Source organism: Ambystoma mexicanum, chromosome 4p (assembly GCF_040938575.1).
Source record: "Ambystoma mexicanum isolate Mex_15411 chromosome 4p, UKY_AmexF1_1, whole genome shotgun sequence".
NCBI classification, from domain to species: domain Eukaryota; kingdom Metazoa; phylum Chordata; class Amphibia; order Caudata; family Ambystomatidae; genus Ambystoma; species Ambystoma mexicanum.
Genome location: NC_090927.1, coordinates 188,183,130 through 188,209,548, shown reverse-complemented (window position 1 = coordinate 188,209,548; position 26,419 = coordinate 188,183,130). Strand labels below are relative to the sequence as shown.

The 26,419-nt window shown below is 46.8% G+C and overlaps 1 protein-coding gene across 6 annotated transcripts in view; it reads left to right on the top strand.

Moving 5' to 3' along the window:
• The window catches only part of NCOA1 (nuclear receptor coactivator 1), a 1,575,181-nt gene that overhangs the window by 1,205,699 nt on the left and 343,063 nt on the right, over positions 1–26,419 (top strand). For all 6 annotated transcript variants that reach the window (XM_069605680.1, XM_069605681.1, XM_069605685.1 and 3 more), the window contains one exon: positions 6,154–6,337. In XM_069605680.1, the coding sequence (XP_069461781.1) occupies positions 6,154–6,337 (184 nt within the window). The remainder of the gene's footprint in view (positions 1–6,153; positions 6,338–26,419) is intronic.

Sequence of the window (26,419 nt, the reverse complement as noted above, 5' to 3'; positions counted from 1 at the left end):
CTGCATCATAACTAGTCTGCATGGTTTACTTTGTGCTTTTTTCAGTCTGCATTAACTCCTCCTCCTTCTTCCTCCTCCTCATCTCAGTACTTGAGGCTTTATGGGAGTTGATGTTCGTAGTATTTCTAGGATTCCCAAAGTGATATTGATTAGGGTTTTTGTTTAAAAATAAATTAGAGACTGGGGATGTTATATGTATATATGAGGTTTGAATGGAATTTTGCCTAGAGGGATTTTCAGGATGGGGTTTGTGGGTTTTACAACAGGAGGGATTTGTATAGTGACAACAAGCCATCAAGAACTTAGGATTTAAGAGGTTTTCTTCCCAAAAAAGGGACGAATACTGCATTTCCCCTGACACCCGTCCCCTCCCACATGATCCTTCCTCATAATGCCACACCCAGGGTCAGGATCAGGTAGTTGCTGCCGTCCCCTGGCCGTGTCGCAGGAGATCCTTGACGGGGAATTAGTGATGACCCCACATGATTCGTAACACATGTTTTATATCAACAAACGGGGTGGGACTCACTCCCTAAGTCTTTACACATTGGCACAGAGAATATGGAAATAGACCCTCCAAAGAGGGGATACATCTCCAATCGCAAAACAAAGAGAAACACAAACGAACCCTCAGGTCACGCGTGGGAATTGTGGCCATTGTAAGAAACATTTTTACACACTGGGTGCAACCAGACATAGATCGTTCTGCCACAAAGAAGCCCGCAAAATGCATAAGCTTCACCTCCGGGTTCCAGCCAAGGGAATCCAAAGACAGGAACACCTAACAATGATCCTAATTGTGCCAATGTGGCCACATCTGCCATGATATTACCACCTTCCCAAGTTGTCCATTTGCCCACTAATGAAGTTAACATGTCCGTACAACAGAAGCAGGAATTAATCCTACATCCTCAACCGCAGACAACCAATTTAGCAGGTTGGCTCCTGAGGTCATAGAGTTTGGACACCTTTATTTGCGCGACAGGTGCATGGAAATATTAAGAGACCCATAAGCCTAACACTAGACACTGCTACTTTAACAAATGGAAAAGCTTTGTAGTGTGGCATAGAGGGTAAAAGCTGGTCAGACAGGCAGAAAGCATATGGAGGAAGAAGAAAAAACAGAGCCTGAAGCAAACTTCTATGAAGCAACTCTACATTTATTTTAAAAAAAGATGTTTACAAGGGCAAAATGTGAATATTATACAGAGTGGATATTTTCCAGCTTCAATACTACCAGGGTACTTTTCTCTGTACTGCCCGAAATACGTTCAACTGAAGCGCTCAAGAAATGCATCCTCCTTCACCCCTGCATCATCTCAAGAAAGATGAGAAGAGCTTGCACAGGCATATGAGGATAAAATAAGAAGAACCAAGAATCAGTTTAATCATTCAGTTAGATAGGATCCCTGTGAAAGAGCCGGCTGAAGTACAAGATACCCTCCATCCATATACAACCTTCGACTCTTTTGACTTATTAACAGAAGACTCCCTGTTAAAACCTATGTATAAAATAAGTGCTACGGGTGTCACCTCTTGACCTCTGTCTGGCATTGTGACGAAATTGACTTCTGCTCTGTAGGAGTAAAAGGATGAGTAGATGCCAAAAATGCCCACTCATCCCTCACACTTCTGCAAACCACGAGCCAACACAATCATAAAGGTAAAACAGACACAGTCAAGAGATATACCTCCTTCGCCTTTGTGGTAACATGGGCCGAGGGAATGCTATGCTCTTAAGAGGGGTGCGAATGTGGGACCGAAGCAACCTAAACAGCGAAGTATAACAGTCCAAAATAAAGGAGCGTGAAATCAAGTGTCTAAAAATATATACACTTTCATTAAACACAACATGTACAATAATAACTAACTAGTAAAACACTACACAAAATCCACCTCTCAGTAAAGAACACAGATTAAGCAAAAATAGTAGATGCAGCACTCTGGGAATTGAATTGGGGGTGAAAGGCAAGCAAAAACAGCAATGTTCTTGAAAAAGGATATGTATTTGTGAGCCCAAAGGGTAAAACGTTACCTGACCAGTTTCTAGGATCCAGAAATTGAGTTAGCAGTTAATGGTACATTATTTGCAGTTCTTGGTGATTCATCAGCGCCAGACCAGACTTCTTGCCAGTAAGTGAGTATCGGGGGGGAAAAAGCAAAAGGCAGCAAGAGCGGGACCTGCTGATTCAAATTGTTAAGAGTTCTAGAAACATGCTTCAAGCAGTTCAACGGCATAAAACACTAGGATCCCGACTGTCTTCGTTCTCAGGACGCTTTGAGCCCCACTCCATGGATCAAAGGACAAGATGGGTCCTTGTTCTCGGGCTCCCAAATACAGAGGAGGCTGTCATTCAAGGGTCATTCAACACGGTGAGGTGCTGGTTATTGCTGTGGCTGGCAAAGAGGAAGGTCCTGTTACAGCAGATCACCCTCAATGGTCCCTTTGGATGGTTAGGGGACACAGCTTGCTTCTGCCTTTGGAACACCTGACTTCACCTCACAACTGAAGAACTTTAGAGAAGACTGCTCTCCCTGCAGGGTCCAACAAAATCTTCAGGATGGTTCAAGATGATTCAGAAGAGTGGTGGGAGACTCCTTATTTTATAAGCAAACGTTTGCAAATGATTGGACTAAAGCAAGCCGGATTTACGGGGTCCAATCCGTGTTCTTGAAATGTGCGGACTTTGCCCTTATGATGTCATTGCCAAAGTGCTTTGCCCCAGAGGGAGGGGACAGGAAAGAGAAAGAGAGGCAGAGAGAATCAAGATGACAGAACCCTCCCAAAACTGTACAGATCCCTCTGTGGCTACTAACCCTGCCTCCTTTCCTTCTCAATAGGATCAACGGCCTTTAGAAATGCAACACCCTGGTGTGAGGCCTGGCTCTCGCTGAATGGGTGTGCCTCTTGGTTTCTGTTCCCAGCTCAGTGTCCTGTGGAGTGGCAGTCCTAGGGGAAAAGTTGTTACCTGCCCTTAAAAAGGAACAAAGAGAACCTAACCCTAAAAGGCAACAGTCCTGTCAGTGAACAGGGGTGGGCCTTGTCTGGGAGAAATGCCCAAAATCCTTTAACAGCTGAACTGGGACCACAGGGCTGACACATGTGTGAAATCCAATTGGATGTGGCTGTAGTAATTATGAAAATACAATCCACCCTACCCTAACTCGGGTATCGCTTATGTTTAAAGATTAATCTGCCACCAGTATCTAGTCCCATAACTATAGGTTTTTGGAAGAGGGGTGCATACTTTAAATGCAGTGCCAGTGCTGGAGAGACTTGGATGTCACTGCAGCTGTCAAGAGGGCACCTGTGACCTCTGAACCTGCTCTGCGCCACTGGTAGAGCAGGTGCCGAGAATTGGGATACTGATGCAAGAGGGCCAGTACACACCATGCTTTTGGCATAGAGCTTATGACAGGGCAATATGATTAGCAGATTTCTCTTTGATATTGATTGAATTACCCATATAATATTATTGCCTAATCAAAAAAGCACCTGCTCCCCTCCTTGACTCAGTCCCACCCGTCCATTCCCTCCCTCAAACCCCCTTTTTTTTACACCATCGCGAAATCTCGATATATTCCCTGTCTGGCCTTTTTTGGCGAAATGGTGTGAGGGGCGCAGAGTGTGAGGGTGAAACTTTTTCAGCCACGATTTTATTTGCTGTTGTGTGATATTAGTTAAGATAAAACGTTACTATGCAGGGGCCATAATGTAAGGTATATTTATTATGCGTTTTCTAGAAATAAACACTGGGGGGCGGGACGACCTCTACCACTTGGTTCCTCCTCTGACCAGATTAATGGCAGCCTCTTCAGAAGCGGGACTACTTAGAGAAACACGCCGACTCTGCAGTGTCGTCATTGGCGCATCTGCTCGTCCTTGGCGATGTTTGCGTCTCTACTTACAGGGAACGCTGGAGCTTCCGCTTGGCAACCGTTTCCCTGCAGGAGACTCAATCTCCCTTCTGCGCATGTGGAGAGTGCACATTGTTACAATCAATAGGACATATCGTAATCTTAGTGTTAATGTCACTTCACTGATAACAATTCTAAACCTAAAATGTAGGAGCAGGCTCCGACTAGCCTGTGGGACAATAGGGCGACGCCCGAAGTGCAAGACCAATAGTGCGGGCCCGTTTTTTTGGTCAACGTGTGACACTTCAAGCCAGTTTGAGTTACTTAACTGTACAGCTACTACTTTCCACCAGTGTTACTGGACATATTGCTCTTTAAAAATTCACAATTTGCTACACATTACCAAAAGCTGCCCGTTGGGTACTACTCCAATAGTCTGTCACAAAAGGAACGTATTGCCATTTGCGATTGTTGCCTCCAGACTGCGGAATCGGTCTCTTGTCTTCATTATATGCCAGTGTGCCGTGATATTGTCCTGAGTAGCACCCCGGACCCCTCTACCCCACCCCCAAGCTAGGGCTGCGTGCAAATGAAGGAAACACGTACTGACTTCTGGCTGGGGAATTCACTCGGCGCCATCCCTTCATCAGCTGGATTTGTAAAGCGCTGTTTGTGGAGCCCTTTCCACATGAGAAATGAGTAGATCAATGCTTTGTGCGACAGATGCGCTCCCGCCAAACTCTCCGCTGGGAGACACGTGAAACTCTCGCCTCAAACCATTTAAAAACGAACACATTTAAAAATTGCTCCATGGTCGAGAAACTAAATAGTTAAATATGCATGTAGCAGGGAACAGCCGTGACAATGGAATAATGTGTTCGTGAATTGATGGGTTGGATGATCTGAAAACCTTAAATGCATAATGTTCCACCCAGGAGTCATCCACAGGAAGTCAATGTAGCTTTACATCCGGACAGAGGTCAGTAATGGCCATGTGTCCCAATGGGTCAGGGGGAGTAACGGCGCATCTGCGTGCTGATTTTTTTTCATACGCTCTCCTGTGGGTATCAGGATCCATTAGAGTAAATGCTTTCATAACACACCTACCATTTCGTGTTGATTCATTTCCAGGCAGGAGGGACGCGACATAATGACTACTTGTTTCTAGTTGCTAATTTGTACCTGTTAAGCATAGGTAGAAGTCAGTTGGTCATCTGACCCCACGACCGGTTCTGAACTGTTACGATTGAGCCTCTATTTTCGTACATTTGTTACACGGTGCCTAACATACGCTGCCGCCGCCCCCAGCCAGAATCTCGGCACACTAAACGTTTTCATTCTCGAGTCCCCATGGAATCCCAGCTTCCACAGGGAGTCGGGTAAATGCTACGCTATGCACGGACACTGTGCGTCCTTTTACTACTGTTTTCACAAATTAGTTTTCTTTCTGCTCAGAAACCCATGTTTGCCCTGCTTCCATGCAGAAATGTGATGCATCCGTGAAAACAATCATTATTGCACAGTGAGAAATGCTTACTTATGTATTGGTCTTTACGGAAGTAGTCCTCTGTGCTATGTGAGTCATTACAAAATTCCCCCCCACAGTGTTTCTGCCATCTCCAGCTCCCTCTTGAGCATACCTTTTGAAGCTCCTCCAAATAGCGTGCCTTGAACACTACTGTAAGGAAAACATCTGCTGGGATCTGTGGCTGGCTTCCTTCTCAAAGATTTGCTGTCTATGCCTTTGGATGTGTACAGCTCTTCAAAAACATGACTAGGTTGATTCAAAATTAAAATTAAAATTTTGAGCTGCTTCACATGTCCACTTAATGTTCTTCCATAGCTGAGTGAAAAGAAATCCTTTAACCCCTTGTATACTTCGATCCCTCAAAAAATGCATTTTGCCTATTAACACGTATGTCCGTTTCCTAACGTCCATCAATAATCCATGAATTACCAGCAGTGTGGATCCAGATGGGGCAACATTCAAAAACATAACTTTGCAATTGACTTTTAATGAGCTACTTTTGTGAATCCATTTCTCTATTTTAATTAAAACTTAGTATTTTTAACATGTAAACATGTTTTGGAAAAACTAGAAAAATATTTCAAACTAAAAAACGTTGCAACATTAGTTGTAGTTCTTTTAACTCCTTTTGTAAAGTATGAGGCCTTTTCTGAGACTTTTATTTGCCTTTCTCCGAATGTATGGTCTATTTTAATACTTGACATATGTATGGATCTTCTAGACAAAAGTATTCAAAACCTGACTAATGCGTGTCCTTCCTTTCCCAGTATGCTACTGACTTGGACCAGCTGGACCAATTGCTGCCATCGCTGGAGAAAGCAGCACAGATGCCAGGCTTTTGCCGATCGGACAGGATGGAGAACAGTGCACCTGGTGTAACTGTAAACCCAGAGGTTCTCTCAAATTCCCTGCAGTCCAGCCCCATGTCCAGGACACCCACACGGCTTAACAGTACGCACCTGATGAACATGTGTGCTTAACCATGTTTTTATGTCAGTTTTCTAGCTTTTGCTGTTTCTATGCTTTAACTTCCTCAGTTAGTTAGACGGGAACCAGTGGCGTTTAGTGTACAGTAATAGTCCATCTTCACAGCATTCTTGACCCATTTGGCACCCGATTTATTACTCCAGCAATATGTAGTCTTGTTAAATGGTAATGGGTTTCAAATTTTTTTTCACAACTGCACTCCATAAACTAGAGAATTGTCATGTACCACTTCCTACTCAACCACACAATATTCGATCTTTATTGTGATTGTTGCTATCCATGATAGTACACATGGCCAGTCTTCCTCTTTAATTACAAGCAGCCGTTTGTACCTTCTGCATGGTCTCAATTCCACAATGTCCTGCCCTTCAACTGCCATTCCAAACGAGAATCTTGCGTGAATCTCCCAGCCTAATCCTTACAAGGTAGGATGCCTAAAAAGTCTCACAGGATTGCATCCTCTTCATAAGGCCTTAGAACTGCCATAATCAGCTTTGTCAAGTCCTTTTATGTCTGGGCCACCTCTTCACTTGGGGTTGAGTTAATTTTTCAGGTTAGGAAAAGTAGCATTATGTTCTTTGACCACTAGGTTGAGATAATTAGTCCGATGCTCCTTTGCCATTGTTAATTTTCAGGGTGCTTCTTCAAAACCCTATGCACGGGAAATGCTTATAAGTCTCACAGGATGCGTCCACTTCACAAGGCCTTAGAACTGCCATAATCTGCTTCGTCCAGTCCTTTTATGTCTGGGCCACCTCTTCACCTGGGGTTGTTGGAGTTGACCTAATTTTTCAGGTTAGGAAAAGTAGCATTATTTAGGTATTTTAGGTATACATAACAGTATGACATTACAAAGAACATTTAAGTTGAACATTGGAATACGATCACATTGCAGGTCAGACAAATAATTCATAAGTAATCAGGTATTTCAGAGTGTCAGTTGGTCGTCTGAGGTGACTAGCCATAGTTTGGCTTTGTGTTTGAATAGGTTCAGGGAGGGCAGGTTTCTGATAGTGAGAGGCTCAGAGTTCCACAGTTTGGCTGCCAGAACTGGGAAGCTGGCCCCACCGGCTGTTTGGTGCTTGTATCTAGGGTTCAGTAGGCTCTGGCTATGGGCAGACCTTAGTGAGCAAGGTGGGATATACTGAGTGAACCGTGAGGATAGATAGATGTGGGGGCCTGGTTATTCATGCATTTGTAAGTCAGGGCAAGAGATTTTAGTGAAATCCTTTGGGAGACTGACAGCCAATGAAGGTTCTTCTTAGTTTCAGAGATGTGGGCTGATCTAGGGATGTTGAGGTTTGATCTGATGGCGTTATTTTGTATGATCTGGAGTTTGTCAAGGTTACATTGGTTAGTGCCTTGGTACAGTGCATTACAGTAGTCAAGTTTGGACATGACCAAAGTCCTAGAAAGGGTTATGCAGTTCTGAGAAGAGAAAAGGGCGACATGCTGTGACCAGCTTGCATGTGGAGGCAGAGGCGGCTGCAACTGCATTCGTTTGTCTATGGAGGGAGAGAGTGGAGTCAAGGTAGATTCCGAGGGTTTTAGTATTTTTGGAGACTTTTATGGTGTTTCCGTCGATATTAAAGGAGTTGAACATGGGGTTCAACTTGTTAAGTCTTTGCTGTGTACCTAGGATGAGGAGCTCTGTCTTATCGTCATTAAGACAGAGCTCACGTTGTGCCATCCAGGTTTGAATGACATGGTATATGTCATTTAAGGATTTTGAGTCTACCGTGTAATCACCCATGATGGGGATGAGTATCTGGGTGTCATCGGCATAGTTTGTGTAGGTGACACACAGATAGTCGAGCACATCAAACAAGGGTTTAGTGAAAACATTGTAGAGGGTAGGGGATATGCACGATCCTTGGGGGACCCCGCAAGGAACTGGCCCAAGGTCGTCAGAGGAGGTAGGGGAGAATACCCTCATATGTCTGTTGTCCAGGAATGATTTAATCCAATTGGTGGCATTGTTAGAGAAATGGACTGCAGTTTTCAGATGATGACAAAGGATTTGGTGGTTGACCAAGTCAAAGGCAGCGGATAAGTCTAATAGTAGTAGCAAGGCTAGTTTACCTTTGTCTTTTAGATCCCAAATTTGGGGTTTGAGGTCTAAAAGGGCTGTCTCCGTACCATGCTTAGGTCTAAAGCCGGATTGTCTAGTGCCTAGAAGATTGTTAGTTTCCAGATAGTTCTGTATCTGTAGATAAGCTGCTCTGTCTAAGATTTTTAGGAGAAACGGGACCGTTGTGATGGGCCTATAGTTGGTTGGGACCTCAGGATCTAGGGTTGGTTTTTTTAGAAGAGGGATGACCCAAGCATCCTTCAAATTGTTAGGGACCACTCCCGATTGAAATGAGGAGTTGATAAAGGTTGTAATGAAAGGAGCGAGGTCATGGGCCAATTCCTTAATGATCGGAGCTGGACAGGAGTCCCCTCAGCAGTTGGAAGGTTTTAAGTTGCAGATGATTTTTTAAACCTCAAGGGTGGTGAGCGGCGTGAAGCTGAAAGGCAAGGGAGAGACAGGGGTGGTTGTTTTAGGTGGCAGTGTTTTGCTTAAGAGGGGAGTGTGGAGAGAGTTTTGTTTAGCGTTCATTTTAGTTTGCAGAGTGGTTCTTTTGTTGAGAAGTGCATTTTGTATATTGTTGCACCAGGTACTGTCTTTATTGCACGAATAGGGGGCAGGTGAAGGGGATTCTAATTCTTTGAGAATTTTGAATAATTCTCTTGCGTTAGATTCTTCTTGAGTTATGCGTAGATTATACGTCTCTTTTTTGGCTTGAAGGATGGCTTCCTTATAGTTAAGTGAGGTGATCAGGAGGGAAGCTTTATTAGTCGTACTAGGATGACTTTTCCAAAGTGCTTCGGCCTTACGCTTTTGTTTGCGCACAGCGTTAAGCTGCCGGGTGAACCAAGAGTTCAGGTGGGACTGTTGTTTGGCTTTGCGAATTTTTAGCGGGGCTATGGTCTCAATGGCTTTGAGCAGAGTACTGTGAAAGTGTCTACTAAGACGGTGGGGTCCTTGTGCTGTGTGACGCAGGTGTTCAAAATAGGGAGGATGAGAGGAAGCAATTTCTCCCTGGTAATGTCCTTTTTATTTCTGGTGGGTATAGCGGGGGCTATGGTAGGTGTGGGCTGAGAATTGGTGGCTGGCATGAGGAAGGTAATGACGTGATGGTCAGTCCAGGCGCAAGCAGTGTTGTAGCTGACAGTGGTGTTGCAATTAAAGTCTGCTAACCAATCGAGCGTTCTACCCTTGTTGTGGGTAGGATCACGAATGCGCTGCCGGAAACCTAGATTGGTGAGGGTAGTGGCAACTTCGGTGGCCATGTGGTCCTTAGGATCGGAGAGGCCAAGGTTGAGGTCACCTAATAGCAGTACCTGGGAATTAGGTTTCGTGTTGGCAGACAAGGCAGATGTAACATCGTCAGTGAATGAGCCAAGTGGTCCTGGAGGTCTGAATATAAGGTGGGGTGTTGCTGTGTTAGTAGGTGAGAGGGATAGTTTCACTGATAGAGATTCTGCAGAGCTGAATGGGGCATTGGCAATAATTGTCATAATGATCTTGTCACTGTGTATGAATTCGACTCCTCCTCCTTTAGACAATTTGGATTGTCGATCATTTCTAATAATGGCGTAGCCCTTAGGTAAGGATAGGGCGAGGAGTGGGCCAGAGGCATCATGTAGCTAGGTTTCAGTAATGGCTGGGAAGTCAAGGTTTTGGACAGTGATTAGGTCTGCGATGTCAAGGGCGTGAGCCGTGAGGGATCTGGCATTGATAAGGGCTCCCTTGAGTGCTGAGGTGGGTGTGATGGAAGAGGAGGCGTTAGGTGGTGTAGGTGGGGTGGGCTGTAGAAGGGCGGTGTGGCTGCGCTGAGTGCAAGGTGGTCGGGGCAGTCTAGATCTAAGTCTGGTGTTCCTATATTGTATTATGCATGGAAGATTAAGTGTAGGTTTAGTGGCAAAGTGCTTAAGCCAAAGGGCTGGGTCATTGAGGTAAGGTTTTGAGGGAAGGTCAGAGCAATGGAGCATGGTGGAGAGAGGGGTGGTGTGGAGATCGTGGATGTAAGTGTGGTGTGACTTAGAAGTGCTGGCTGAGTGAGCGCCTACAGTAAAGGATAAGAATCCTAAAACGGCAATGTGGGTGAGGTAGAGGCTGGCAAAGGGCAGCGACCGCATGTCGTGGCCTGATAGTTTGCGTGATAAGTATGGTGTGGTGCCGAGGAGAGGGATTACAATTAAGGTGGCAGTGGCTGGGTAACTAAGACACAGTTAGCCTCAATGCAAAGGAGGTAACATCTAGATTCGAAATATTACATTTAGGCTAAATTCAGCAATTCTAAAAGGCAATTCGACTCAAAGCAAAGGAGGTAAGATCTAGTTTCGAAATATTACATTTAGGCTAAATTCAGCAATTCAAAAGGCAATTCGACTCAAAGCAAAGGAGGTAACAACTAGATTCGAAATATTACATTTAGGCTAAGTTCAGCAGTTCTAAAGGCAATTAGACTCAAAGCAAAGGAGGTAACACCTAAATTCGAAATATTACATTCAGGCTAAGTTCAGCAGCTCTAAAGGCAATTGGACTCAAAGCAAAGGCGGTAACATCTAAATTCGAAATATTACATTCGGGCTAAGTTCAGCAGTTCTAAAGGCAATTAGACTCAAAGCAAAGGAGGTAACATCTGTAATTGAGATATATCATTTGAACTGAGAATGCTAAAGGTAACGCCAAGGTTCTAGTGCATAATTGGGCTCACATACGACAAAACTAGCACCTGGGTTTCAAATAACATAATTGGGATAGAATGCAAAGGTGGCACCTATAGACAAGGTAGGGCAGTGTAGTTTGGATATAGTGCCACAGCACCTGGATGCAGTAGGTCAGAGGTGGGGTGCATAACATAATAGTAAAAGACTGCAGTGAATGCTGATAATGAGACACATTAGACAACATGCACAGGTTAAATAGGTTGGAGTGCAATAATTGAAGTGAGCATACGGATGAGCAGCAATGAAAGGTACAGTATGTGCAGAGGAAGCATAAGGACACGTAATGCGAGGCACAAGTTAGGGCGAGCACGTAGAGTGTACAATGGTGCGGCAGGGGGATTCCGATGGGGAGAGGAAATAGATGCTGTGGGAGTGCCGAGTATACAGAGGCGCTCACCTTGTTGAAAAAGTGTTATTTAGAGCCGCGTTATGTTCGGCCCGCAGTGTGAGCCGTTAGTGGAAGGATCGGGCTGCTGGAACAGGTGATTCGTTAGCAATATGAGACAAAGGAACAACGCGAAGCTGAGGTAAGTTTATGGGGCATGGACAACTTGCGAGTATGCCGCAGTGTAAATCAGTAGAATTGATTATTCAAAAGCGAATGTTTGAAACTTTGTCGGAAGAAGCTGGGTCAGAAAGAATGTACCTTGATGTGGTAGGCAAAATGGGCAGCAGGGCATGGCAATCGGCCCGTACGGCTCAGGACAGGAGACGAGCCTTGTTAGGTGAGCCTTTGTGGGTGTGCCGGCGTTCGCCTGCCGGCGTCTGGTAGGTGAAGATGAAGCTGATACTGACCAATCAGGTCGCAGGGCTGTACCTGGTGGTATGTTCTGTGCCCACTAGGTTGAGATAATTGGTCCGATGCTCCTTTTCCATTGTTAGTTTTTGTAGTTCGTATTTTACTTTTCTTCCACTTTCTGCGAGAACATAATGTCTTACTCAGTGTTGTCCTGCCTTGCTCTAGTTCTTTTGTACTATTGGGCGATTTTAATCTGCATCTTGCTTCTATTCATGCCTCAGCTCCATTTCTTTCGATTATTGACTCTTGTTGTCTCTCTCCCCTTCCAATCCTCCTTCCCACATTTCCGGATCCTCTTTGGATCTTACTTTTACCTCTTCTATGTCTACCTCTGAGGTTTCATTTTATCCTGTTTACTTCTCTGATCATCATCTGCTCTTCTTTTTGATATATTTTCCTGTTTTTGATACTTGTTTATCCCACCCTGGCCCTACCCCTTCTTTTCCTCCATCGTGATATTCGTACTTTCAATACCCCGCTCTTTGTATCTTCCTCTATTGACACTCTTCCATCCCACTCTACCTTTTCACTTCCTCAATGGATGATGCTGTTTCAGCTTTCTCCACTTCCCTTTCCACCTCTCTTGACACTGTATACCCTCTCTCAAAATGCTTTCCTTCTCGTAAGCCTTCCCATCCTTGGCTCACTCCATATCTTCTCTCCATGCAAAGGGCTCTCCGTCACCTGGAATGTCGTTGGCAAAGATCTCTATCTATTTCTGATGTTGTGTCTTTCTCTTCTTATCATACTTTATATGATGAGGCACTTCTTTCTTCTAAATGTCTCTATTATTCTGATCTCTTGCACTCTCAATCATCTTACACCGCCCTTTTTTGTCTTTTGTCCCCCTCTATCTGATCACTCCCTTCTCTCTACACTTACTGCATCTGACTTTGCTAACTTCTTCACTTCTAGATTGAATTCTCTTCGTTCTGCCATGCCTCTCATTTCCCTGTTTTCTTCTTGCTTGGTTTCCCCTTCCTCTACTACTGCGGTTCTTTCTTTGATATGGCCGATCTCTAATTCTGATACTTCTGCACTCATCTGTCAGGCTCATCCCACTGCTTCTCCCACAGATGCTGTTCCTTCTACTCTTATTTCTAAAATCTATCCTCTCAATTCTTACATTACTAGTCTTCTCAATATCACTCTTGCTACTTCTGCTTTCCCTCGTTTGTTCAAACATGCTATTATTCTTCCCGTCCTGAAAAAACCTTCCTTGAATACTGCATTCCTGCTAATCTTCGTCCTATTTCCCTTCTTCCTTACCTTTCTAAATTATTGGAGCGTCTTGTTTACTCCCAGATGTCTTCCTTTGTTACTCTTTATTCTATTCTACCTTGCTTTCAGTCTGGTTTTCGACCTCTTTGTTCTATGGCAACTGCTCTGCTTTCCGTCTTTGACTCTCTACTTTCTGCCCGTTGCGCTAAACACTCTTCTATTCTTATACTCTTGGACCTATCTGCTGCTTTTGACATTGTGCATCACAAACTACCTCTTCAGTTCCTTTCCACCTTTGGATTCTTTAGTTCTGTAATCGCATGGTCTCAATCTTTTCACTCTGATCGCACCTACTCGGATATCTTGGGCTGGTGTCTGTTCTGATCCTCTTCCTCTTCTACACGGTGTTCCACAAGGGTCTGTTGTTGGCACATTTCTTTTCTCTCCCTATATCTCTCCTTTGGCTAATTTCTCTTCTTTTGGGTTGTCTCATTTTTATGCTGATGACACTCAATTATTTCTATCTTTTGTACAGCTGCTATTCACTTGAACCTCTCTGCATATGTTTCAGCTATTAACTTGGATGTCAGACCTTTTTACTTGTCCTATATGAGTCTAAGACTGAAGTCCTTTTTTTGTTCTTGATAATACTATTGCCCTGCCTGTCTCTCCTCCCTTTATTCGGTTTTCCCCTTTGCATCTGCCATTTTCTCTGACTGCCAGCAACCTTGGCCTTCATCTTGATACAAATCTTTCTTTCGCTCATCATATTTCGATCACATCTTGCTCCTTTCATTTCCATCTTTTTAATATTCGGAAAGTTAGACCTCTTCTCACTTTCAGTGACAATAAGATTCTAATCTCTTCTTTATTCTTTTCCTGATTATTTGACTGTTCTGTACTCCTCGTCTGCCTTCCCATCTTTCGTCTAGCTCCTCTTAAATCTATCTTCAATTCCTCTATTTGTCTTCTCTATTCCTTTGCTATTTGCAACTCTATCTCTCCCTCTTTGGCCTCTCTTCGATGGCTACCCTTTAATTCTCAACTTAATCAATTCAATTTCCTCTGCATAGTATTTAAATCCATTTATGGACTTGCCCCTATTTACCTTACCTCTCTGGTTTCCTTCTACGTTTCTTCTCGTAGTTTCGCTCGCAAACCCGCTTTCGTTTAACTGTACCTCCTCCTCTATGTGCTTCCTCTCGTTTCCATTCTTTTTCTCTATTGGCTTCTCTACTGGAATGCTCTTCCTTTCTCTTTGGGGTCTTTTCACTCTTATTCTACTTTCAGTGCTGCTCTAAAAATGTTCTTACTTAAACCTTCATTGTACTTGAGTCTCGTTGTAAATTATATTGTTTTTATTGTATTCACTTGCTCATTTCTCTTGTATTGTAAATTGGTTTTGTACAGCGCCTTGGCGTAATGCGCTATATAAATAACAAATACATTTGACATAATTAAAATTGAATGTAGGGGTTCTGTAGGTTTTCACTAGTTTGAAACATGGTATCTCGGAATATTATGGAAAGTAAAGGTTCACTTGTGTTCTTTGACTTGAAATCCTGAATTTTTCAGTACTTATGGCAGATGGCAGAGACCTGCCTCACTTGGCACTCTGGATATCAGCATGTGACCATCTTTGCCCTTCGTCTTCTAGCTCAGGGTCACCAATTGGTGGCAGAAAGCAGCTCTTAATTTGTAGAAAGACTTGCATTTAGAGGTCATGTCCGGTGTAGAATGTACTGTTGATTCAGTAGGCCTTACGAATTGGGAAATTTCCACTGAGCCTAAATTCCCCAATTAGTAAGCCATGAGCCTCTAGGTTTAGCCTAGAGGCTCATTGCAGCCAATAAAGTGCTTTCACCAAAGAAGAATTGGGAACTTGGGATTGAGTGCCCCCACTACTCTGATGTGTTTGCATAATACTCTAAACCTGGAAGCATATATGTCCATGGGTGCCACAGTTAAATTGGTTTGTTTAGTGGAGGAAGAGAGGACCCTGGGGGACAGTGTAGGCTAGAGTCAGAAATAAAGCTCCCCAACTTTAGCCATTGATACATGCCAGATAGAAGAGGTAAGTCATTGCTTTCTACAATGTGTTTGTAATTGCATAAAAAGTATCAACAATTAAAAGATGAATTTGATTAAATCGTTAATATTCTCTTTGAGTTGCTGGCAATGGGTAATATTTTCTGATCGGTATGACAGAAGGCTATTTGGTGAGGGCGGATAGCCTGACCTTGTTTGATTTTACAAGTAAAACACTGGAGCTAATTCTATTTCTGAAACGGAGGCCTACTGATCGGACCCCTTTTCATAATGCTTCATACCAAAAACATATTGCATCTATGTACCTATGCTGTGACTGTATTCTGACATCCCCAGTGCCTGCACTGTGCTACAGTCGCAATAGCACACGTACAAATATCACATGTGCAGTCTGGGGTAGCTGCTGAAATAAAAATTAGCACAAGTGGTGTTTTCCACTGCCTGCACTTCTGGTGTACCTCTGTCGGCTGGTGGCACATTGAATACTAAATACAAACCATATCTAGTTATGACATGGTGGATACTGGGATCACACAATTATAAAGCTAGAACCATTTGGGTGTCAAATTAATCTCAGCTTGGTGAGGTGACTAAATCATGACAGTGCTTGGTTTATACACAGCAATCATATTTCTAAACTGGGGGCGCCCGCCTGGTGCTGCACCCCCCACCACTTTGTTGGTTGAGACTCCGGCTCTGGCACTGCACTGGCAGCCTTACCATCAGCCGCCAAACTGTTTCAAAGCCCTGAGCGCCCTCAGCGGGGCCTCTGCTGCTGCTCCTCCTCCGGGGGCTCCCGTGGACTCCTTCTGGGTCCCGGCACCCGATCTCTCCTTTGTGTGGCGTCAACCGACTTCTGCAGCCTGCTCCCTTGACCGTAACTGCCAACGTGCCTGCTGCGCACACCCTTGCCACCAATGCAGTGATCTAAAGACCTTCTAAAGGCGGCCACCGAGTGCTGTGCCCGTCTCCTTCCTCCGCACTGTGAGCTCCTTCCAGCACTGCCTTGGGGAAGGAGACAGACCCACTGCCACAGCCTTCACTGCCATATCGCCCGCTGCGCACACCATTACCACTGAGTGCTGTGCCACCGAGTGCCGCTGAGTGCTGTGCCCGTCTCCTTCCACCACACTGTGAGCTGCTTACAGCACTGCCACTTCCACGACTGCGCCTACCATCCTGGACTGTGCCTACCATCCCGGACCGCCTGCCGTGCCTGGCTCCACCGCCTAACCTCCGTCAGGTGCAGCGCCCCTCCTCCAACATCTTGCTGCCCCGACCCACCTGCCGTGCCTGCCTCCACCATCTACCCACCGTCAGGAGCAGCGCCTCCCTCCATCACCTTGCTGCCCCGGCCCACCTGCCGTGCCTGCCTCCACCATCTACCCACCGCCAGGAGCAGCGTCTCCCTCCATCACACTGATGCCCTGGGCCGCCTGCCGTGCCTGCCTCTACCATCTACCAACCGCCAGGAGCAGCACCTCCCTCCATCACCTTGCTGCCCTGGCCCACCTGCCGTGCCTGCCGCCTCCACCTATCCACTGTCAGGTGATGCACTCCCCTCCATCATCTTGCAGCCCTGGCCCACTCCCAGAGGAGTTCTGTGGTGCTGCATAAACATCACGCTGAATGAGGTACTGTGCCCCTGTTGATGCCTCCTCTTCCAGCTGACTGCGCCTAACATCACCCCCCCACTCCAACTTCCATCTGGAGCCACGCCCACCATCAGGACCAACCTCATCTGACTTTCATTGCCCAACATCCAACTCCCATTAGGTCCCTGCCGAGGCCGCCCCTGCCATCAAGCCTGCTGCGCCGGACATCACATGCAAAGCCACCTCATTCCGGAGCTGCACCTCCCTCTAGCTATCCCAGTCCACCGCCCAGCACCGCTCTATTCCACGGAGTGACCGACTCCCTCTACCCATACACCGTAAGTAACCACCCCCACTCCTACACAGACAGGTGAGCCCCTCTTCAATAGCTGCATCGTGGGCGTGCCTTAGTGCCATCTGTACTATGGACCACCTGGGATCTGTTGCTCCATCTAGCCCTCTCCACGCAGCTGCATCTGTCGCCACCACCACTGTGACTACCAGCAGATCTGGGCCTCCCTCCTCCCCCTCGCTATCCCATCCCCCGCTCAACCCAGCACTGTCGCCGACTCCGAGAGTCCCAGCTTTCCTGCGCTTTGTTGCAACGATCTGTAACCTCACCACGGGTGTGCCACTTCGCCCTCCTCACTACAGACCACCTATGACTATCGTCCTGTCTGACTCTCTGCTTGCAGCTGATCTCCAAAGGATCCAACCCCCCTCACCAACTCGCCCTCAGTTGCTGCTGCAACCTTCACTCCACTGCCTGGACTCCCTCTTTGCTGTTGCGACTCCCCATCCCTCCTCTCTAAAACCTCACCCCCCCTCCACTGAATCTCAAACAGCCCCTGACACCCACTCCAACTGTGGGCACCCCACTGTGCGGCCACCAGCACTTACTCTCTCATCCCCTTCCTGTCATGCCCTCTACCTACCTTTCCCTCCGACGGCCTCCCTCCATCTCCCCCCCTCTCCCTCCTCCTCCTCCTCTTCCTCTTCCTTTACCTTCCACTTACCCTCATTCCCCCCCTTTCTTACCCTCCCTCCTGCCCACCTTGCATAATCCCTTCTCGTTTTAATCTTATCCCTACTGCCAATACCACCAGTATCATCAACATCGCCCTCTGGAATGCCTGATCCATCTGCACCAAAGCCACTGCAGCCCTTGATCTGTTCTTACGACTCAACCTTCACTTACTTTGCATCACAGAGACTTGGACTCCCCCTTCAATTCCACTGTTCCTGCATTTCTCTCCACCCTCTCTTCCTCCTTCTTTCATGTCCCATGCCCCTCAGGTCGCATAGGCGGCGTCAGTCTCATTTTTCTCCCTAAATGTCTTTCCTCATCTCCTCCCTTATCTCTCCCTACCTTCTCCTCCTTTGAATTTCTTTTCAAATCCTTCACTTACCCTCACGCAATTTCCTTCTTAATCATCTACAGACCTCCTGGCCCCCTTGCTTCCTTCTATGAAGACCTAGACCACCTTCTCTCTCTCAGTTCTCCCTCCCCTACTCCTCCCTCTATCCTCTGCGATTTTAACCTCTCTCTCTCCACCTCATCTCATTCTTCCCCTCTTCTCTCTTTACTTGACTCCTTCCTCCTCTCTCCCCTTCCTCCCCCCACCAACACTTCTGGCTCCACTCTCGATCTCATCTTTCTCTCGTCTCACTCTTCCTCCCCCGTCTCGTCCCTCCCCAACTATCTCTCTGACCACGCCTTACTCTCCTTCTCCCTTACCCCTCCCCCTCCTCATTGCCCCCCTCTCTCTCATCCTCCTTCTTTCGTCGTGATCTCCGCAACTTCAACCCTTCTCTCTTCCTCGACACCTGTTCTTCCTCCCTTCCCCCTCTCCCAGACTTCTCATCCCACCTTACCACATTCTTTAACACGTGTCTCTCCTCTGCTACCTTTCCTTCAGCTTTCAAACACGCCAATATCATCCCCATCCTGAAGAAACCTTCTGATAGCCCTCTTCTTACCTCCAACTTCAGACCAATCTCTCTTCTCCCCTTCATCTCAAAGCTCCTTGAACGCTTAGCTTACTCTCAACTCTCTGCTTTCATCTCCTCTCAATCCCTGCTCCCCTCCTCTCAATCTGGTTTCCGCCCTAAACACTCCACTGAGACTGCTCTCACATATGTACTCAACTCTCTCCTCACCGCTCGCCACGGTAAGCAATCCTCAATTCTCATCCTCCTTGACCTCTCCGCAGCCTTTGACACTGTAGATCACGCATTACTTCTCAGCACTCTGTCCTCCCTTGGTTTCAAAGGCTCTGTCCTCTCCTGGCTCTCCTCTTACCTCTCTAACCGATCCTTTACTGTCTCCTCGGGCGCCCACACCTCCTTCATCTTCCCCCTGAATTATGGCGTTCCCCACGGATCTGTACTCGGACCTTTCCTCTTCTCTCTCTATACCTCCCTTCTCGCTCCCGTCATCTCTTCTTTCGGCATCTCCCACCACTTCTATGCAGACGATACCCAACTCTTTCACTCCTTCACCTCCGACCTCCATCACACTCTCTTCCTGCCTCACGGCCATAAAAAACTGGATGTCATCCCACTTTATTTCCCTCAATTCTGACAAGACTGAAGTGCTTTTCTTCCCTCCTAACAATCTCTCACCTTCCCCTCCTCCTTTCATCCACTTCCCCCCTTCCAATCTCCCTGTCTCGACCCATGCCCGCAACCTTGGCCTCCATATTGACTCCTCTCTCTCTTTCTCCACTCACATCTCTCTAACCTTGTACCTGTCGGCACCACCTCTTCAACATCCGCAAGACCCGCCCCTCCCTCACCTTTCACGCTTCTAAACTCCTATTCTCCTCCCTTATTTTCTCCCGTCTCTTCTACCTCTCCTCTCTTCTCTTTGGCCTCCCTATCTCTCACCTGACTCCCCTAAAATCCATCTACCACTCCTCTATCCGTACTCTGTCTCCTCGGCAATTGAGACTCTATCTCTACCTCACTCTCCCAACTCGGCTGGCTCCCTTTCCTCTCACAATTCAAATTCCAATCCCTCTGCCTTATCTACAAATCTCTCCATGACCTCGTCCCCCCTATCTTTCCTCCCTCCTTTCATTCTACTCTCTCCGCTCAGCTGACCTATACCTTCTCACTGTACCCCAAGCACCTTGTTGCCTCCTCATGCTTCCGCTCCTTCAAACTCCCCCCTTCACTGGAACTCCCTACCTCTCCCTATCCGCTCCACCCCCACCTACCCATCTTTCTGCTCCTCCCTCAAAGCCCTTCTTCTCCACTCCTCCCCGACTCTCCTTCCCTACCTCTCCCCCCCCAAAACCCCTCCGCCCTTCCCTTCCCCCCTCCCTCCTCCTCCCCCTCCTGCCGATGCCCTTATATTGGATGCTGTAACCACCCGTGGGCGTCAAGACCATCTGGGAACACCCCCCCTCTCTCCCCCCTCCTTTTGAGTAAATTGTTCTATGTACTGTACCACTGGTTTGTTTCTAGTTTGTAAATATGCTTCTTTCTTTTGTTCTGTTATAATGTAAAGCGCTTTGGAGTAAAGTGCTATATAAACTCAATAAACGTAAACACATAGAACACGTAATTATCCAATTTGACCGAAAATAATGTACTGTATGGCCGAGTTGACCGAATTTAGGCTGTACGAAATGATAGTACAACCAGAAATTCATACAACTAGGCCGTACGGTTCCATTATAGCGAACACAGGGAACTGGGGTTGTGGGGGTGTCCCCCGCTCCCTTTGCTCGCTATAATGGGAACAGAGGTTGCAGGGGTGTCCCCCGCTTCCGGGACATTGGAAGCGAGGGAGTTAAAAAAAAAAAAGAATAGAGAAAGGGACCCTGTGGCGTCACTTCCAACCCACGTTGCAGGGACGGAACTGACGCTGCAGGGGTGTAAGAGATACACCAGCAGACAGTTATAAGGTAAGTAGGGGAGAGGGATGGATATAGGGCTGCTGGCGGTCCAGGGATTTGGCTTGTTTGGCCAAAGTCAAATAGATTTACGGTGAAATATACTACGGTCAATTCTGCCGCAAACGTATTGACTTCGGTCAAACAACCCATATCCATGGAACGCTGGCTGCCCAGGAGCTTCTATTTTGATCTCCCTGAAGACAGTCAGCACCTTCTTCCAGTAGTCAGGAAGCCTGCCTCAGAGGTACTCTGGGAACTGGTGCTTCAAAGACAGTTCTGAAATGGCAATTGTCATCTCACATCAAAGTGCTGATTACTGGACTCATTTTGAAGTAGGCAGATAGAGGAATGGGGTGGAGGTAGATGTTGCACCTTCTCCAAGTTCTGCGAAGACAGTAAACCTGCCCCTGAATGCCACCCTCAGAGTAGCATAACAAACGCCCTGAAATGTGGTATTGCGTGAAAAGGCAGGATTCAAGAACAATAACTACCCCAACTGACATGCTCCCAGGCTGTAATAAAAAGAATAGTCACCACCAGATCCAGATCTATATAGATACAGATGCTACCAATATGTTTTTGTTAGGATTGATGGATTATCCATAAGAATAGATGCATCTAGGTACAGGTTTTCCTTGCGAATTCCAGAACAGGGAAATTCTTCCTTCCTTCTAGTGCATTGTTTGCCACATCGAAGAGGCTATTAGATTCTCCTCGAAGAATCATGACACATAAACTTAATTTGTTTCTTGGGACAATGTACCTCCATAAAAGAGAACAGATACCAATCGAATTCTTTACATTGGAAGTGACATGGGCAAGTTCAATACAGCCTGCCATAGGAAACCCTCCAAATATAACCATTTGCGATCGAAATTTAATCGGAGGAGTAATGTAAAGTAACAATATTTCATTCAAATGATTTTCATTTGTGTACAAAAAAATGTAACTTGTCTTTTATTAAGGATGTTATTTGTGTTTGTAAAGATAAACCCCACGCATGTCAGACTATTTACTTCCTCTATCTTAGTGTCATTTATGGTCCAGACTAATTTATGCTTTTTTTTAGTTAATCCCCAGTCCATTTTCCCTGGCGTATTCTCGCATTTGAAATATCTCATAACGCAGCACACTCTGAGATGGTCCTGTTCAGATGCTTCTACACTGGTACCTTCTCAACCTGCACTCTTTTGTTCCAGTCCCTGCTCTGTGAGTTCTAGCAAAAGGTCCCTGGTCCCATATTTACTCACTTGTAGACACTGTTCCCGTTTTCAGACGTAGAGACCTCATTAATGCAGGAGACATGACTTCACATCATGAAACATGTCACTCACCCCTTCTCGTGTCTCAGAATGGTCTTTCATGTCTTTTCAACAAGCGGAGCGGAGTTGGCTGCAGAGTTGCAGTCTGTGGCAGTCACTCCAAACCTTTGCTCCAGAGACAGGAGTCTCTCTACCGTGTCTACTTGCACTAGTGGGAGGACCCATAAAACCACCACCCAGCCGCGGAGCGGCCGCGGAGTTGGCTGCAGAGTTGCAGTCTGTGGCAGTCACTCCAAACCTTTGCTCCAGAGACAGGAGTCTCTCTACCGTGTCTACTTGCACTAGTGGGAGGACCCATAAAACCACCACCCAGCCGCGGAGCGGCCGCGGAGTTGGCTGCAGAGTTGCAGTCTGTGGCAGTCTGTGCACGTCTGAAACAATGGAAACAGCGGCATCACCAGCAAACTCTACATCCATAGTCTCATCCATGGACCGAGACCCCAAGGACACACAGGAGGGTCGTCAGCTTCGAAGTGCACACTCACGCCCTGTTGCAGAAAAAAATCCACAACAACACAGTGTACAATCTTATCCCATGCCGGGACCATCTTACAAACACTCAAAAACTTTAACAGGCGCATCTGTAAATGCCCGTGGGAAACAGGATTCCCTAGAAAAACCCGGGCCCGACACGTCAAAACTAGCAGCCACTTACCAAAAGCCAGGCCTTGAAGAGACGGAGGACCAGCATCGACGGACCCGGGAGGACGTGCTCCCGGCTTTAGTCCCGCTGAACCTGGACCGCGAGGGCGACTCGTTGGCACAGCAGAGCCCGCGCCGGCGAGCTCCTGCACCGGCCTCGGCGGAAAACGACAGCTGCAAACTGCGGCCTCGCACGCGCCTCCCACCCCCACTGCCCCGGGACCCGATGGCCTCCGGAGGGAGGATCGAGGACCGAGAGCGGGGGGAGGGTCCCTCTTTGCCAGGGAGTGCAGACCGCGCGCCGCGAGGTGCCCGGGTGGACGAGCAAGACCCGGCCCAGTCGATAACGGCCTCCTCGGAAATGGCCCCAAGCGAGGCGGAGCACCCGCGGGCCATTCTGGGGGAGGGGCCGATTTCCCGAGCCAACCCCACGACAGGAAGCAACAAACAGTGGGATGGGCTAGCCGGCCAAGGGGCCACACCCACTACCGAAGAAGACGTTTATCCATCGGAGTTAACACGAAATGGCAAAATAGACTCTTCAGTAGAGCTCAGAAGCACTGAATGCCATGGAAAAAATAAGGAAATTCGAGCCAGTAAGGCTCCAACACAATTAAAACCTCAAGTGCCTCCAAGTAAGTCACTGAACACCTTTCCTTGCGACTCAGCAGACGAGCACAGAGCTCTAGGGATCACAGGTAATGTAGTGCATGCCCTAGCACTGGTAGAGCCTTCACCACCATTGCCTGCACCCTCGGAGGTTTTGAAAAACAAAAAAAAACGCACTAGAAAAGACACGGAGTCCTCTGACACCGGAAACGTAAGATCTAGTAGAAAGAAAGTCCCTTCAAATACTACAAAAAAATCTCAAAAAAATATAATCAAAGCACACATGTCAAAAAATCAAAAAAACGACCAAACAACAAAAAACCTCTGGGGCCTGAAACCAACAAAATCATCGGTTGTTACCCTTGTAACAGACTTCTTCCAGGCTTTTGCACCAGAGACGCACTCAAGGAAAGCGGACCTCACTGATGAGGAAATACTGGAGGCAATAAAAACGTGCCAACCACCTGAAAAAGCGAGAAAAATATGCACTCCGATAAATTCCTGTGTCCAACATCAAAACCTCGCAAATGACATTCAACCCGCCTCTCCCTTAAAACAGGCCTTACAGGCGAAATCAGCAAACCAAACAGACCCGACCTCACATCAAACACCGGGTCCCCAGGACATTCCAAAGAGGAAAGCCACGCCGAAAAAAGTCACAGATGTTGTTCATGTTAGCGTTCACTCAGGAAAACCCGCTGATATGACGCAATTAGCCTCACTCAAGGAACACCAGGCCCCAGCTACTTGCAAAACCCCACAATCAGCCAGCGAAGAATTCTTACAGCCAAACCAATCAAACCCAACCAGCTCATGCGAAACTCTAGAACAGATAGGGTCTCAGCTTTCGCAAGACCCATCTTCTGATTCACGAAAGAAAACCCTCCCTCGACCTGACTTTGAGTCTGAAATGCTCCCAAATAAAGCGGTAGTGATCAGCCAAATCAAGGAACGGCCGACTCGCACTAAACAAGACGGACCACATTCCGTTCTCCCCTCAAAATCACATCCATCGGGGCGTCTCAGTGGTGGCCCTCCAGATCTCACCTCTTCGCCCACAGTAAGACGGATCCTAAATGAGTCCAGCATACTTTCGCCTGCTCCAAATCAAGGTCCCCCCCAGTTGGGTCCGCCAACGGAGCCGGCATCGCAGCAAAAGAGAGATCTTCTCCCAATAATGTCCGCCATCACCATCGCAATGAACCCGTTTACCAAATTATACGAGGGCATAAATGAAAATTTGAAAGACAACTCAGCTATTCAAGCCACAATGCTCTCGAAATTAACTTTTCTGGAAGGTTACATCACCGCTCTAGATGATAAATTCAAAACCCTAAAGCAAGCCATAGAAACCGGCCATAAAGGTACGCAAAATACTCTCACGCCGTCCGACATGGGGAAAAAATTGGGAGCTCAAAACCCCCCAGCTGGACACTCATTTCCACCCTCTAACACTCTCCCAAATAACCAACAGGCCGCCAGTTCACCAATCCTTGAACAAGAAGATGTGATTGACATTACAGAAGAAATGGCAAATGATCTTCCCCCTCCGAACAACCTAGCGAGTGAGTCAGATCAGTCATACCCTCTGTTTACTGGCATGAGACGGGAAACAAAAAAAACTAACCCTTGTGGAGGGAAACACGAAACTCCGAATCAAACCTCAGTACTGCGGTCAAACTCTGGGTCAGCAAAACAGTCCGAAAAAACAAGAACCTCGGCCCGGAGCCCGACCACACCCCAACTAACACAAAAAGCTTCGCCTAGATCACAAGAAAATATCCCAGAAGACGAGGATCTGATGAATATCTCCCAACACCTGGATGATACGGAAAACCCATCACCCAACAAATATGAGAAAACACCTAACTCATCAAAGCAGCAATCTACCTCATATAAAGTAGATAAAGTCGCAAAAAAAGAAAATCCCAAAAAATCGTTTGATGAGGACTCCCCAGTCTATTTTCTCACTTTGGAAGAGCACAGGAAACTACTCCATCGTCGGAAATCTGCCACCTCCGGCAGCCCAACGAGCTCAAGAGTGGTGTCATTTATGGATCCCCCAGCTCGTGAGGGGCAAACTCGCAAAAAGCTAGCCTCCAGCTACCGACTTAGCACACAGGAAGCACGCCAACCTCGGGACCCCCAACAAAAGTCAAAAGAAAATACACACCTAGAATCAAGAAAACCCGAAAAGAGGGAGCAACATTCGCGGCCCCACTACATTTCAAGGACCGAACAATACCGGAAAAGACTTGATTCCACAGGGGTGTCCCCGATTAAGCTTGAACAACACGCCGAAAACGACGACGATATTATACTGAATAGACGAGGGATCCTCATGCTATTTAGTCTGATACCGACCCTCCGGACGATCAAGTCCTCTGACTTAAAAATTGTTGATCCATACCATTCGAACGAAAGAGCAAAAGCTTACATCCACCCAATTTCGAAGTACATAAGGTCGAAAATAAAGGATGCAACAAGTGACCTGGCTATGCTAGGCTACACAGTGCCAAGTGAGCCTCAAAAGGGGCCCAACAGGGAAAAAGTGAACCTAGAAAAAAAATCGACCCGAACGCTAAAAACCTCGAGGCAAGACCAAAAAGTGGAACCACAAAGCCTCTCAGGGCTAACTCGAACTGTGACAAATCCATCCTCAAAGCCACCTGAAAGCCATCGAGAACCTAAATCTGTCATCTCCAGACGCGCCGAGACAAATGACCCCACAGAAGAGACCTCTTTGAAGCGAGATCAACCAAACCGCCTCAACTTGACTAAGACGGTGCCCACGGCGGAAAACAACAAATCAACATATAGAGTCCAAACAGAAAGCGCCTCTACAGTTCAAAAATCAACGGCAAAATTACAGGATTTGTGGGCATGGCTCCCAAAGGCCTTATCACAAGGATCCAAATCCAAATAGCAACTCGCCAGTCACCCAGTAGAGCCCAAGGGAAAACGGAACGTCAGCCGGCTCACACCATCATTAAATTTTTGCTCATGGAACACGAGAGGCCACTTACATCTTACCACAACGGGCGACGCAAACTTAGCCTCATTTGACATTATTTGTCTGCAAGAGACCTGGCTTAGACATAACCCAGCCATGGATGGGTACGATA